The sequence below is a fragment of the Egretta garzetta genome, unplaced genomic scaffold (assembly GCF_000687185.1).
Source record: "Egretta garzetta isolate BGI_Z169 unplaced genomic scaffold, ASM68718v1 scaffold384, whole genome shotgun sequence".
In the NCBI taxonomy this organism is placed as follows: Eukaryota; Metazoa; Chordata; class Aves; order Pelecaniformes; family Ardeidae; genus Egretta; species Egretta garzetta.
In genome coordinates this window covers 833549-847333 of record NW_009259496.1, presented here as the reverse complement: position 1 = coordinate 847333, position 13785 = coordinate 833549, and the positions used below count along the sequence as shown (strand labels likewise).

Genomic DNA, 13785 nt, shown 5'->3' with positions numbered 1-13785 from the left:
GGCCCCGCGGCGGGGATCTCTTCCCCCGGTAGCGGGGGGCTGCCGGGGCAGCCACCCCCCGTACCGAAACACCTGGGCCGTCAGCCTCCGCGGGAGCTTGGCGTTCCATCGCGGCCTCGCCGACCTCTTCCCGTGACAGCCCCGGTGCTCTGGGCAGCTATCGGGATGTGATTTGGGATTTACTTCGCCGCCGCTTCGGGTAACCGGCCTTCATGTGATCGTGACGGGTTTAAACGGGAAGGACGTGTGCGGGTTTCATGTGTCATCCGACTGAGTGCCAGAAAAGCCTGCAAATGGCTTTCAAAGGCGTCTTTGAGCTGTCAGGAAGGATTCGCAGTCCCAAATTATTATTTCATTTTCCTTTTTGTTTTATAGCCTGCTACACATAGAGGGAGTGGTGTCGGGGGGGGTGGGGAATAACCAGTCTTACCTTCTTGTTGTTGAATGCCTTTAAATCAGACTCTCGCAGCCATTCCCTCAGCTGGGGCAAGGGGCAGGCAATAACCTGGCATTGGGTTGTTGCTGCTGTTACTGCCACCTAAAAAGGAAGGAGGAGCTTGCGTTACTTTTCAATTTCTATTTTGGAACCCAAGTGTGTATTTGTTGAGTTTATTTTTCATCTTGAGTGTATCAGGAAGGCCTGACAGCAACACAGTCTTTTTTAGATTGCCATGATACGTCAATTCAGGACACGGAGCCCTGTGACAAGGACTGTGGGAGGGTGCTTGAAATGCAGATGTGTTAGGTGGTGTGGCCTTGCAGTCTGGAGGTAGCCCTTATAGATAACTCACTTCGGGGGACGCAGAGGTACTGGCTGCACGATGTTATGGAGAAGCTCCCAGTTTAAGGGAAAAAGCAAAAAGAATTTGATGAGTTTTGAATGAATAAAGTAGGTGGGGATAAAAGAAGGCCAGGTGCCATTAATTTTTTAATCTTGATCAGCGTAATGAGAATGACATTCTGGTTTGTTACTATTACCCGGATTGAAATCACCTTTTCACTTCTCATAAACTTTGACGTCACCTGACACTTTTGACCAAGTAGGTTAGTGTTCTCCAGCAGGTGTGCTGAGCTCTGCCTTAACGAGCAGGGTTAGCGAGGTCAGTCTGAATATTCACGCTGGTAAAATTAAGCGTGCTGTGTTTATGAACCCGGGGCCTTTGAGAAGCCCTTGTGCCTCTCGGTTACCTGGGGGTGATCCGCTCTCCTGATAGCTGGTGGGGGTCTTGTGTGTGTAGTGAGACAAGTAATGTTGAGGACCCAAACGAGCGTGGTTGCCAGTTTAACTCCCCAGCTGCTATCCCATTTTGTGCCTGTATTTGTGTGTGCCTGCATGTCCATGGCCGTGGGGGTGGCCTTAAAACGCCTGGCTTACCTATCGTTTTGGTAAGACAGCTTCCTGACTTTGCTGTCGTCATGAACAGATTGTTTCTTGATTGTACAGCTGATAAAATTGATTGCATTCTTCACCTCTCTTAATCTTCTCTTAGTGAAAAATTACATTTTTAAAAAATACTTATTTTTATAAGGTTTTTTGCGTAGTGTTGCAATAATCTCACTGAAGTTGCAAATCCAGAGGGTGTGCTATTAACTGGATAAAGCATAAAGGTACAGTTATCGTTCTCTAAGTTTTGTATTGGGCGCTTTTCAGATGCAAGCTGAAATGATTTTGCTACGTGTGTCAGAGCGTAAGACCTGACCTGCTAGGCTGTTTTCTAGTATTTTGTATCCTGCAGATATGGTTCGACATTTCTTTTAGCTAAAAAAAAATAGAATGAAAATCAAAATCAGGGATTTATTTGCTGAGAAAGGATTACCTTTTTGAAAGCTTTCTCAGACCTCTTGGCTGGCGTGGATTTACGAAGGGCCAGGTGTGCGTCACCACCATGATAGCTCCCACGGGCGAGGGGGAGAGCAGCAAGTGTTGGTTATCTCGGCTGTTGCAAGGCTTCGCCGCCGTTCCCCGCAGGGCCCTTGCGGACAAGCTGATGGCGTGCGGGCCTGGGTAAGCGGGCAGCAGAGCGGATTGAAAACCCACGGAATGGTCGGGCCCAAAGGGTTGCCGCTGCCAGCATGAAGCCCGGCTGGAGGGTAGCTGAGCCCCGGGACAGGTTGCCCAGGGTGAGGTTGAGGAGTCTCCGTCCTTGGAGGTAACCAGAACCCGGCTGGACGCGGTCCGGGGCGACCTGCTGCTGCTGGCCTGGCCTCTGCAGGGGGCCTGCCAACCTCGGCTGTTCCATCGTTCAAACTCAGCGTGGTAGGGTAACAGTAGCTTAAGAAAGCAAAAGTATTTTGCATTTGATCCCGTTGTAGACAGTCAAAACTAATTCCAGAAGACTCCGAAAATTACTGACAGACCTCCAGAAACAAGCGGAATTTAATTGACCTAGCAAACTTCGCTGGCCATTTGTATTTAATAACAGAACTGTTTATTTATTCACCGTCTAGATAGACGATGAAGAGAGGTGCGATTGTCTAATTGTGTGGGTTCTGAGAGTGAAAGATCTCTGTAACTCTGCGTAAAGTACTTAATTTTCTTCTCCCTACCTCATTAATCCTTTTTCTCCATTCCCAAGTATTAAATGGGAAAGGTCATTTGTAATGAAATTTTAAAGCATCAGATTTTTATAAAATGCATTGGATTATTCAAATGGAAGCTGTGGTGTAACAGAAATGAGCCTTTACCATAATGTGTGATTGTCTCTCTGTAAATGGTTTTAGGAGGGGTGTTACAATGCTTAACGAATGTCTTTTTGAATGGGAGAGTCTGTATGCGTGAAAAATATTAGGCATTAAAATTGCTGTTCATTTGAAAATATGCAATCCCCTTCGAAGCCACTGATGTCATGGATGGCAGCCATCTCTGTACTTACTGGTGGCAAATCTGAATAATAACATCATTTAAATTCTGCTGAAAATACAGAAAAATGGCATTAACATGTGGTAAACATTGATAGGGAAAGGAGCGATTTATTCTTAACCTTTCCGAGCTGCTTTGTTTGAACGTAAGCGCAGTTACGTTTATTTAAAAGCAGATGTTCATTTGGCAGCCTTTAAGGGCTCGCTTTGGAGCGGTTACCCACCGAGAGCATATATGACAAAGAAACAGTCCTTTCATAAATGTATTTTTTGGCAGGTTCTTTTAGTGTCCACACATATCCTAAGATTAATTCTTTATATGCGTGTGCTTTAATGGAAATAAGTGTGCTTGGAAAGAGGTTTTCTTGCCTCTTGCTGTGTGCTCTTAAGACAAAGGTAGATTTATTTATCTTTTTACCACTTTCCCCAAAGAAGTGGTCCTTTCGCCTGGCCTGCCTCGTATCCTTCCCACGCGCCTGGTGTCCCTGGATCCGTCTCCCCACGGAAGCGGGTGTGAGCGCGGCACAGGGCGCTATAATGGGGCATGAAAGTACGGAAGCGTTCCACAAACCTGGGTCTGCATGTGGCTGGCACTCTCTGCCTCCGTTTGGGAGACCCCACTGTGGTTCGCTCCAGGGCAGAGCCGTCCCTAGCGCGGGGGCGCGCAGAGCTTCCGAAAGCGCCCCGGTAGCCGTGACATCCAGCGGGGTCACGCGTGGCAGATTAGTGTTCATGCACTTAGGCTAAACCTATCCCGGGTTTCTTTTTGGTGACAGAACTGAGGTTGCTCTCCTGGTTTTGCTGTTGTAGCAATATTTCCGATGCTTTAAAGTTACGTGTGTGAGCTGTTAGGACTGAGCGCTCCAAGAGGGTGAGGAATTTGTGTGCTTCTCTCTGCCTCGTCTGTGCTTTGAAAGCCATCAGCAGATGAAAGGAGTTGGGCAGCGTGTTGCCTTGTACTGAAGGACGATGTTCATCGTACCTTCTGGTTCTCTTGCCTGGAGACATCTCCCATCCCGTGTTCTGGTCTTCCTTCCTCCCCTTTAGCTTTGTTTTCTACCTGCCGCAGTCTGCAACATCATTATCCCTGCTTCTCCTTAAACCTTCCCTCAGAGATCTACCCACTGGAGCACGTGAGGGCAAGGAAGTCTACGTGGGATTCTGACGTGGTGCTGGCCACTACTGTTCCTCTGCACACAGGGAATTACAGCCACTTGCTAGTGACAGGCATGAAAGGAAACTGGTTTTATTGTCCCGAGGCCAGGCAGAGGGCAAAAGTAGCTGCTGGGCTTCTTACCATAAATTAATTTTGTTTGAGTGCTTTTTCTGTCTGTAAAAATCCTTATTACGCATGCTCTTTCAGGGTAAATAACTTGAGGCTTACGAAGTTTAATGGAGTCTCAAGGCTTCCCGTCATGACTGAAATTTGTGGCAAAGCTTGAGGAAACTGCAAATAAAATGTTCCTTGTTCAGGAATGCTTTGTATACAGGTGGAGGAAGGCTTGTGGATTTTTTTTTTGTGCCGGTCTGTTGCTGTCCCTTGGAAAGATAAAAGGGTATGCAAAAAACAGATGGACAGGAATGCTAATAATTTTTTTAAAATACTGGAATTAGTTCCCAAGCGTGAGTTATGGCGGAAGGTAATAACCCATGTGGTAAAGGCCTTGAGTCCTGCTGTGGTCTGTCTGCAGAATGGTTTTGTTTGGGTATTGCTCTGAGTTGCTGCATGGTAGGTTTGTTTTACATGACAGATGAGGCAGAGGAGCAGAAAAATGACCTGACTCTACCTTCAGTCTGTTACAGAAAGAGTTGTTGTGAAGCTGTGACCATGCTCCTGACCCTTGGCTTTACACCTGCGGCTGTCCTACCCGGTCATGCCCGGGGTTATATTGACCAACACCTCCTCTGGACTCGAGCACTTTCTGTGCCTCTGCCTTGTACCTCCATCATCAAACCTGGATTTAAAATTACTGTTATGTTTTCTGATTGTAAGTTGGTTCAATGAGTTAGCTGGGAATAATGTGCCACAGCTTACTAGTCCTGAAGGTGCCAGTTAGCGTTTAGAGGACTATGGCTTGATAAAAATGTTTATGTGAGTCTTTGATTCAGTATTTAGTACGTTAAGAAATCAGTTTAATAGCTTTACACAAACACAAATTTGTCCCAGATTATGACATTTGCCTAAATAGCAGCCTCTGGACAGTGCAGTTCAAGGAGTCACTTGACTGTTCTACCAGGTTGGCATATTAGTTTTAATTATTTTGGAAAAAGGGTCTGGGGCTGCCTGGCAGAAGGAAGGCGTTGGGGTGATCTGGTGCAGGGCTGCCCGGGTGGCTCAGCCGCCGTGTCTGCAGTTAGGCGAAGGTACAGCAGTAGAGAAATGGAGATCTAAGATACTCCAGTTTGAATGAAAAAAAGAAGCACGTCTTTATTTTTCAGTTTTCAAGCCGTTGTGTCTGGCGAAACGTGCCCCGCTGCTCTGGACCGTTCTGGTAGCTCCTCAGAGATGGCAGCTTGGGGTGCAAGCAGCGGTTATCTGCTGTAGGCGAGGGGCGCAAGAGCCAGCGTTAGAAGGAACATCAGAGACCGTATGGGTCGGGGTTACTAAGTGGCACCTACCAGGGTTGTGGAAAGGGACTGAAGAAGAGGGGCTTGGTGACTCCAAAAAGGTGAGCGGGAAGAACTTCCTACGGCACCGCCAAAGACAGCACAGCTGTGACTCACGTTGCTGCTCTCGTCCTGTGAAAAAGCAAATATGAGGGAAAGATCTTTGTTGTGGGGCAGAGGACAAAAAAGCGCGTCCGCTTTCGTCAAGCCTTTTCAGGAAGGTCTTCTCCCCCATCCCTGCATCTGTGTCCTTGTTGTCTCGGAGAGGTAATGGGAAGGTGAAGCAGAACAAGTACAGGTGTGCTTTTATGCAGGTATATACCCCCCCCCCCACGTCCCTGCCGTAACACACACTCATCCTGTTATTGGGTGGTTGGGGGAAGGAAACTGGGGTTCTGGCACTTGTGGAAGTGATGGAGGAAAACGTCGCAATCCCTGTGAAGACAGAGGGCTATTAAGTAGGAAGAATTCTATGCAGTTTGGTGCCTCCCTGTTCCAGTCCAAAGTTCCAGTTCCCTTTTCTGCAAAAATTCTTGAGAGGTACGAATAACCAGAACGCGGGAATTCATTTGTAATGACCCACTGCATGCTTTTTGACCATTTGTCAATGGTCCAGTGTTTATTTGCTGCTGTAGTTTGTCATCATTGATGTAAAAAATTATTGATTGTTTACAGACAATAAGTGAGTTTGGGGTTTTGCAGGGGACGTAGTTGGTGTGCGCCAACGATAGCGAAGGGTCGGTCTTTGCAGACTGAATTCTTCCGCTGTTAAAATGAGCTTGTGGTGTTTTCTGAAAATGAAGTTTTTAATGAAGGTGTTGCGGTACCATAATAAAAAACTAGAAGGAAAGAGGTAGCTTTTCTTTTTGCTCTCTCTGCCAAGGGTTGATATTAAATAATTTAAGAACTCTGTTTCGCTTAGATAAAAGTTTGAAATGTGAATATCTGTATGCCTTTAGAGAGTATTTTGCTGTTAATGTTTTCAGTGCTTTCTCTCACATTTTTATGCATGAAAAACATAAAATACTTTAGGTTACTTATATGTGCTAATACTTTTGTATGTTGTAATATCCGATGCGTTCCTTTTGAAAATGCAGTTTAAGTATCTACTTACAGTGTTGCTGATTTTAAAGTGTTTGTAAGTAGTTTGCCAGAGCATTAAACAGACTGTGGAATTTCAAGGAACAATTTTGTGCCCTGGTAGGGGAGCTTCTGTATTTATGCGAAAGCGCAGCCGTTGGCATCGCTGAAGCCACCAGGTGACATGGAAATACCGGGACTCGGTCCCTGAGCGGCGAGCGGCAGCAAGGGAAAGGAACGGGGAGAGATTCCCATGTTCCTCATCAGCATTTTTACTCCTAGATTTTTCAGCTCTGAGATTATTGACGCATTGCTTGCTTAACCATGAGAATTCAGTTGGTAGCTGATAAACTGTCATTTACTGTCAGGAAGAGGAGCCGGGGAGGAAGCGTGGTCGCACCGGTACTTTGAGATCCCTGCTAAAGCCGTGTGTCTCCTGGCCGGGGGCGAGAGGGCTGCTCCGTGCGTTACCCACCGGGGCGGCAGCTCTGGCAGCTTTCGGCATTCATTTGGGCCCAGTTTTACATTTTTGGGGCACGGGTTTGCATTTCTAGTCCGCAGTGGTGGGGCTGCTGAAGGGAGCTTTCTGCAGGCAGCGAGGGAAGAACGCTTTGGAAAGAATGTTGTGTCTTGATTGGCGTTCACGTGCCTTAATGTATTAAAAGCAAAGACAGTCCCATCTCTCCCCGCCTTTCCCAACACATCCTCACTTTTATTTCATTACAAAAATCAGGTGGTAGAAGAGTTGAATGGGTATTTTTGTTTGCATTTGGGGATTGTTGTTGTTTACAATTGCTTTTTTTTTTTTGTATTGCATCTGGACTCTTTATTTCTGTTTTTCACTATTCTATGATTATTTCACCGTAAACCAAGTATCTTTAGAATTGTAGCTCTTTAGTATGCTCACCCCATTCTTTAAGGTTTTTGTAATTATTTTATGGTTCTGTATTGTGATCATCCAGACAGAACAATTGATCCGGCATTGCGTAACCATTAACACTGCATTTACAGGCGGCTGGTGGCAGTGTGGCTTGTAGGGTGTTGCAGTAGATTAAATGCTTGGTTGTTGGCTACTAAAATGCTGCGAGGGCTGGAGCCCCTCTGCTCTGAGGCCAGGCTGGGAGAGTTGGGGGTGTTCAGCCTGGAGAAGAGAAGGCTGCGGGCAGAGCTGAGTGCGGCCGGTCAGGGCTTCAAGGGGGCCCAGAGGAAAGGGGGGGACAAGCTTTTTAGTAGGGCCAGCTGGGACAGGACAAGGGGGGATGGCTTTAAACTGAAGCAGGGGAGGTTTAGACTGGATCTAAGGAAGAAATTCTTTCCAGTGAGGGTGGTGAAACCCTGGCAGGGGTTGCCCCGAGAGGGGGTGGAGGCCCCATCCCTGGGACCATTCCAGGCCAGGTTGGCCGGGGCTGTGAGCAACCTGATGTGGTTCAAGGTGTCCCTGCTCCTGCAGGGGGGTTGGGCTGGGTGACCTCTGGGGGTCCCTTCCCACCCAAACCATTCTGTGATTCTATGATTTATACTTGTTTATTAAGTAATAGCTCATATTAAAATAAATAGTTCTTAATAAAGACAGTCCAGTGGGATGCAAGAAATGAGTTGGCAAAAGATGGCACTCCATCGTAACTGATATTACTGGGTTTAGGATACAGATTTTGTGAAAACCCGTAATATGCGTCTCAATTCTCAGAAGTTTGCGGCTTGGTAGGTCCGGCCGGCCCCGTAAGCTGGTGTACAGTTTGTAATACTTAGCTATTCATTAGTCTGCTCCTGCTGCCTTCCCTGCCCCCATTTTTCCATGTCCATTATCATGTTCGATTTCTCGGGATGCAGCGGGTTGTTTGCACTAGGAGTAAGGCAGCATTTGTCAAAATTAATAAAAAACTACCTTCTTGAAGGAAGTGCACTGTAATTTTTAGATGAGAGATTACATTCATTTATGTTTAACTCCATGTAGTGTAGTTAAAAAAAGGTCTTTTGAAGTATTTTTGATGCAGAAAGCACTGGTTTAAGTGCGGGAGTCCCTGCTGGGAAGGGCCAGGGCAACGTAAGATCAGAAGGCCAAGTGCTGGCTGGGGCGGGGGCGAAAGGCGGAGCTGCCTCTCTTCCTATAGCAAATCTGAGGTGGTCTCAAAGGGGGGACGCTGGACCTTGCGTGATGGCTTTCAGCAGAACTGAAGATCGCTGAATTCCATTCCCACAGCTTCCGTGGAAATCTGGTGCTCCCTTTGAAGAAAGGGCAGGGGGTGACTTTGTGGCACTTGGCGGTGGCCGGGGACTCAGAGTATTGCAGGGACACCGGGAAGCTGTGGTTATCCCAGTGGGGCAGTGGAGCTGTCGTGAACCTCGCTTGGGTTCAGGATGACTTTTATGTTTCCTCTGTCATAATTCAGAATTTTTTCCCCTCTTCTGAAGTGCTGTAAAATGGGTTTACATATCTGTGAGCACATGTGAGTATTGCTGGATCGGTCAAGCAAGAAGAATACGTGTGTATCTGTAGAAAGACAGGAAAATACACATTTTAAAATACTTCTTTGGTGAATTCCGCCTGTGTGTGATGGGTTTAGACTCTCCTAAATCAGAAATTCTGCCCTGGTTGGAGCTGTCGTAAGTTCAGAACATAAACCTCCCCACGATAGTACATAAAGCCCATTTGTTTCTTTATTTACCGTTTCAGCCATTCATTTATCACAAAATGCTCCAAGCAATAACTTTCCATAACTCAAAGTTTTACCGCGGGGGAGCAGAGTAACTCCCACAACTCTGAAGCCAGAATAAGAGATGGATAAGAAAATGTCGGTCATTCTTGATACATTTTCTCTGCTTGATGGTTACACAGACCATTTTTCAGTTGTTTCCAAGTCATAGTAACTGGAATGGATCTTACGTATGTCTTAGGTAAACTTATCATTAGCACAGTCAAAGTGTAACTTAAATCCCAGCACTTTTATTTATTAAATGCAGAATATACCTGAAAAGTATACCCAAAGCAGTCACGAGCTCAGTCGGCTACGTGGAAAGCAAAAGCAGGTCTGGCATTTGCAGTTTCCCTTCCCTAAGCATGGACTTGCCGGGGTCGGCAGCCCGGGGAGGGAGCCTGGCTGCCCCCGGAGCTGCCGCTGGCCTCGGCCCCTGCCTGCGGGCTGGCAGCGCCTGGGCAGGCTCAGCCTGGGCAAGCTCAGCCCGAGCAAACTCAGGTTTGGGGATCGTACATTATCAAAGCATCTAAGCGGCTGGCAAGCTCAGAATGTTGCTAACCAAAACAGCGGTTTGTTTTGGTGTTAAATCTTGTGCTGATCCTCCTAACTGGTTTTTATTACTACAACTTGAGTTTCTGTGATGTTTTCATTCTCTCTGAACCATTCAGACACCTTTGTTGTTCCCTATTTCGCAGTCACCAAGGAAATTTTGGCTTTGTGACAGATAAAAATTTCTCCATTTTGCTTGTGTCAGTATATTTCAATATATTAAATGTTGGCATGAAGATAGCGCTGCATCTCTCTCTTGCTGGAGAGTGGCCAGAATCCAGTCTGTATGGTGAACACTGGTAAGAATTTTTCCCCTGAAGAGCACATCTGCTGATATTGCCCCTCCTATTCCTTTTCCCCTGTCGCCCCATCCAAGCCCAAGCAGCCTTTGCTTGCGGGGGGGGTGTCTCCTGCCCGCGGGGGGGGTCTCCTGCCGAGGACGGCAGGCTGCAAGATGCAGCTTGGCTGCTGCACCAGGGCCGGGGAGGCGACGCTTTGACAGCATCTGCTGCTCAGGCTTAGGAACCAGAATGAAAGGCTCAGAACTAACGTACATCTTTTAATTAGGCTATTTCTATTTTCAATTAGCTTTTATTTGTTTAGTTAGCCTCTGTAGCTGTGTGTGCGAGGGGGAATGAACCGTCAGAGTATGAATTAAGGGATGGTATTAACCCTGAAAATGTTTTCCACCTCTGATTTCACCTAATGCAGGATACCAGATCCTCCAGCATAAATATAAATTTGAAAAGCTGTGTCCACGTGACGCTGTGCTGGCAGAACGGTGTTTTTGAAAAGTACGTGGTCATCTGCAGAAAGCTCCGGAGCCTATTTTTGATTAAAGCTTGTTGCAAATGGGGATGAACTCTGCTGTCAGGCATATGATAGCTGCTGCAGCCCTGCGACTTAAAGCATTCGGAATTGGTGTAAAAAGAACGATTTTGGCAAAAGTACCTCTGTGCCTAGGGAAATGCTACTGGGTGCCTGTGTGTGTAGGGTTTTTTTTTTTGGAAATTTATCTTCTGCAAAATGTGCAAGCAATCAAAATTGCGATGGTATAATACTACTGCAGTGGACCGTATTTTTCAAGTGACTGTTTAAAGAATGTTTTTTTAATCCGTGTATGAAGATGAACGCCTTCCCTGATGAGGGAAGAGGTGTCTATACACTATGTTTTATTTGAAGAATGGCATATGGAGTGACTATGCTGCTTTTGTATAACGCATATAACATCACTTCAGACTACTGCTGTAAGTTTTTGTGGGGATAAGAAGGTGCGAAGTGTGGGAATGGCAAACCTGCCATAATGTTTATTATCTTGATTAAATTGGCAGGTGTGAAAGCAAAATGGCAGGAAACAGCCTTGTTCTGCCCATCGTCCTGTGGGGCCGTAAAGCCCCCACGCACTGCATATCCACCCTGCTGCTCATGGAGGACGCGTCCATGATCGTCACGGGGTGCCACGACGGCCAGATATGCCTCTGGGACCTTTCTTTGGATTTAGAGGTAAGACTGAGATATACAATGATAATGTAACTTGTGTTTAAAGAGCGTATCGTTGTTGCCAGTGTGATTTTTATCCTTCGATGTTACAGCATCCGTTCTGGTCTTCAGTTCTCTCTCTGCCCTGTGTTCGCTTGTCCTTTCTTCTTCCCTCTCACGAGGGATGTGACGCTCGTGCTTCCCATAGTGAATATTTCCGATTAGAAAGAGACGTTTCTGCTCTTGAACTTGGTTGCTGCTCCTGCAATAATTATTTTAAGTAATTACTTCCTCTTTTCTGGAGCTGCTCTACACTAGCTGTTATTTTCAAGTTTAGCTGCTTGATACTGTTTTGTGAAAGCAGATTCCAGGGAACAGAGGACTGTACGTGGAGAACTTTTTCAGGTTATTATTTTATTCAACCTTTTTTTCCTCATGAAAACGGAAAGAGGAGAGGCTGGTAGCAGAGAGAAAGGTTGGTGATTACTTGGTTTATGCCAGTGGCAGCCCTAGAGTGGAAACCCCTATGTGTCTAATTTGAATGTGATCTTGGAGCTTGCTTTGGTAAAGAGTTTTAAACTTGTGGAATCCAAAAGCAAAACAATCCTTACTTGTAAAAAAAATCAGCATGCTTTGGGAAAAGCTTATACTGAATACCTAAAAATCTCAGCATCTGTGAGGTACCCCCCTCCAAAATTATGTTTGGTTAGTGTCTTTAAAAAGAAAGAAGGGGAGAAGGTGACCAGTCCTTTCTGGAAAGGACAAATAAAGGGCAGGGTTTGGTTTTTATCTTTAATCTATACACGGGCTTTATATAAACTGATGTATGAAAACACAGCATTGTGAATTATACTTGATTGTTATATACAACTATATTGTTGCAGTAGCACACGAGTTTTTTCATTTAAGTTGGGCCAAATTCAGCCTACGATTTAAAATTATTGATAGCACGAGTTTGATGCAAAATGCATTTTTTGACAAATTTGCATTACAGTATTAGGTAGAAACTCTCTTTTAACATACTATAGCAGCATTCTGTGTAAGCTCGTTCAAGACTGTATATCCGCTGCTATGCTAATTAAATGTGTGTGTATATGTATTAACACATCTGTACTTATATGATATATAAAATGGAAATCTGGACTGTGTATGTTCTGGTTAAGTAATAGTGCCTTTGTTATTTTTGCTTCACGTTTTATTTCCCTGATTCTAGATTAATCCCAGAGCTCTGTTGTTTGGTCATACAGCCTCAATTACTTGTCTATCAAAGGCCTCTGCTTCCAGTGAAAAGCAGTATATAGTGAGCGCGTCAGAAAGCGGGTGAGTTGCCTGAGGATTTATTAATATGCAGATCTGTAAATAACGGAAATTGAGGGTAGAGGAGAGATTGGATTGTTTAAGTAGACCGTTGTTTGGGGTTTTTTTACTTAATCTAATGTCTGTAGATATTCCAAATGCTGGGACTCTCCACTGCAGATGCTGAGTGTGGTGTGACTTTTGGGTTCGTGGCCTGAAAAGGAGCCCAGGGCAGTGCCCGAGGTCCTGGGGGGTTTCCCCTGTAATTTGCCATATCCCGGGAGTCCGTGGCAGGACGCTGCGCGGTCGCACACAGAGCACTGTGCGGAGCACTGGCTGCGATTCCCCTGTGGGTGGGCAATGAGGTGTGTGACGTTGTGCCCTTCCGTCAAGGCACTCGTGTGCTTTCTGTCACCTTTTTGCTCACGCAGTTTGTCAGCCCAGTTCACAGTAGATGCAGATTTTGCTCCTTTACTTATCCGAGATCTGTTTCTTGAGTGAAAGCAAGCTTGAGTTGTAGTGGAGCTCGTTGGCAGGAAATGATGCCTAATACGTGTTTTAAAGCTCGGAAACCTGTCACACAATTTATCTACATTTCTGTTGCAGTGTGATTTTTTTTTTTTTTTTTCACCCTTAAGAAAAAATACGCCAGCAAATACATCTTCTTTTTTAAGAGGTTTTATTTACTAATCAAACTGTTTAAAGGGTGGAAGTGGGGAGGATTTAGCAGCTGACTCTGAAACAAAGACTGCAAGTGTTTGGTGGCATTTGTTTGTGGGGCTAAGCCACTTTTCCATAACATTTGCATACATTCATATAATGTCAAGAAGATAAATACTTCCAGATACCTCTTAATAAATAGTGAAGCCCTGGAAAGCAGTCTGGACATTGGAATGGTTTAACAAATGAAGCAGAGGGGAGAGGACAGAGAGAGGCAAGGTAATCAGATGATGTTCACTTACACGGGGGGGGGTAGCAGCCAGCAGATTAGGAGAGAAGAAAAGAGTGTAAATTGTCCTTAACATTTGGTAGAATAGCATCCTATATATTATGGGGCAAAGGATGTAGGTTGCACTTGAGTCTTCTACCCAGCTCCAGTGTGACCTCAGATAATTTGCTTGAGTACACTGCATCTCATTCCCTTCTGTAGTTCCTTGCTTCACTGTGACAGCTAGGTATAATTTACTAACTGCATGTATAGTGCCTGCACTTTTTTTTT

At 45.5% G+C, this 13785-nt stretch overlaps 1 protein-coding gene across 9 annotated transcripts in view; it reads left to right on the top strand.

The window, feature by feature from the left end:
- The window catches only part of WDR7 (WD repeat domain 7), a 147125-nt gene that overhangs the window by 3102 nt on the left and 130238 nt on the right, over window positions 1-13785 (top strand). For 7 of the 9 annotated variants that reach the window (XR_004841811.1, XM_035892947.1, XM_009637400.2 and 4 more), the window contains 2 exons: window positions 11123-11294; window positions 12484-12590. Coding sequence is in view for 7 of the 9 variants with exons in the window: in XM_035892947.1 (XP_035748840.1) it covers window positions 11123-11294; window positions 12484-12590 (279 nt within the window). In the remaining 2 variants the exon portion in view is untranslated. Of the gene's footprint in view, window positions 1-118; window positions 200-11122; window positions 11295-12483; window positions 12591-13785 lie in introns of those variants that run through there. The other 2 variants (XM_035892945.1, XM_035892948.1) reach the window with 2 other exon arrangements.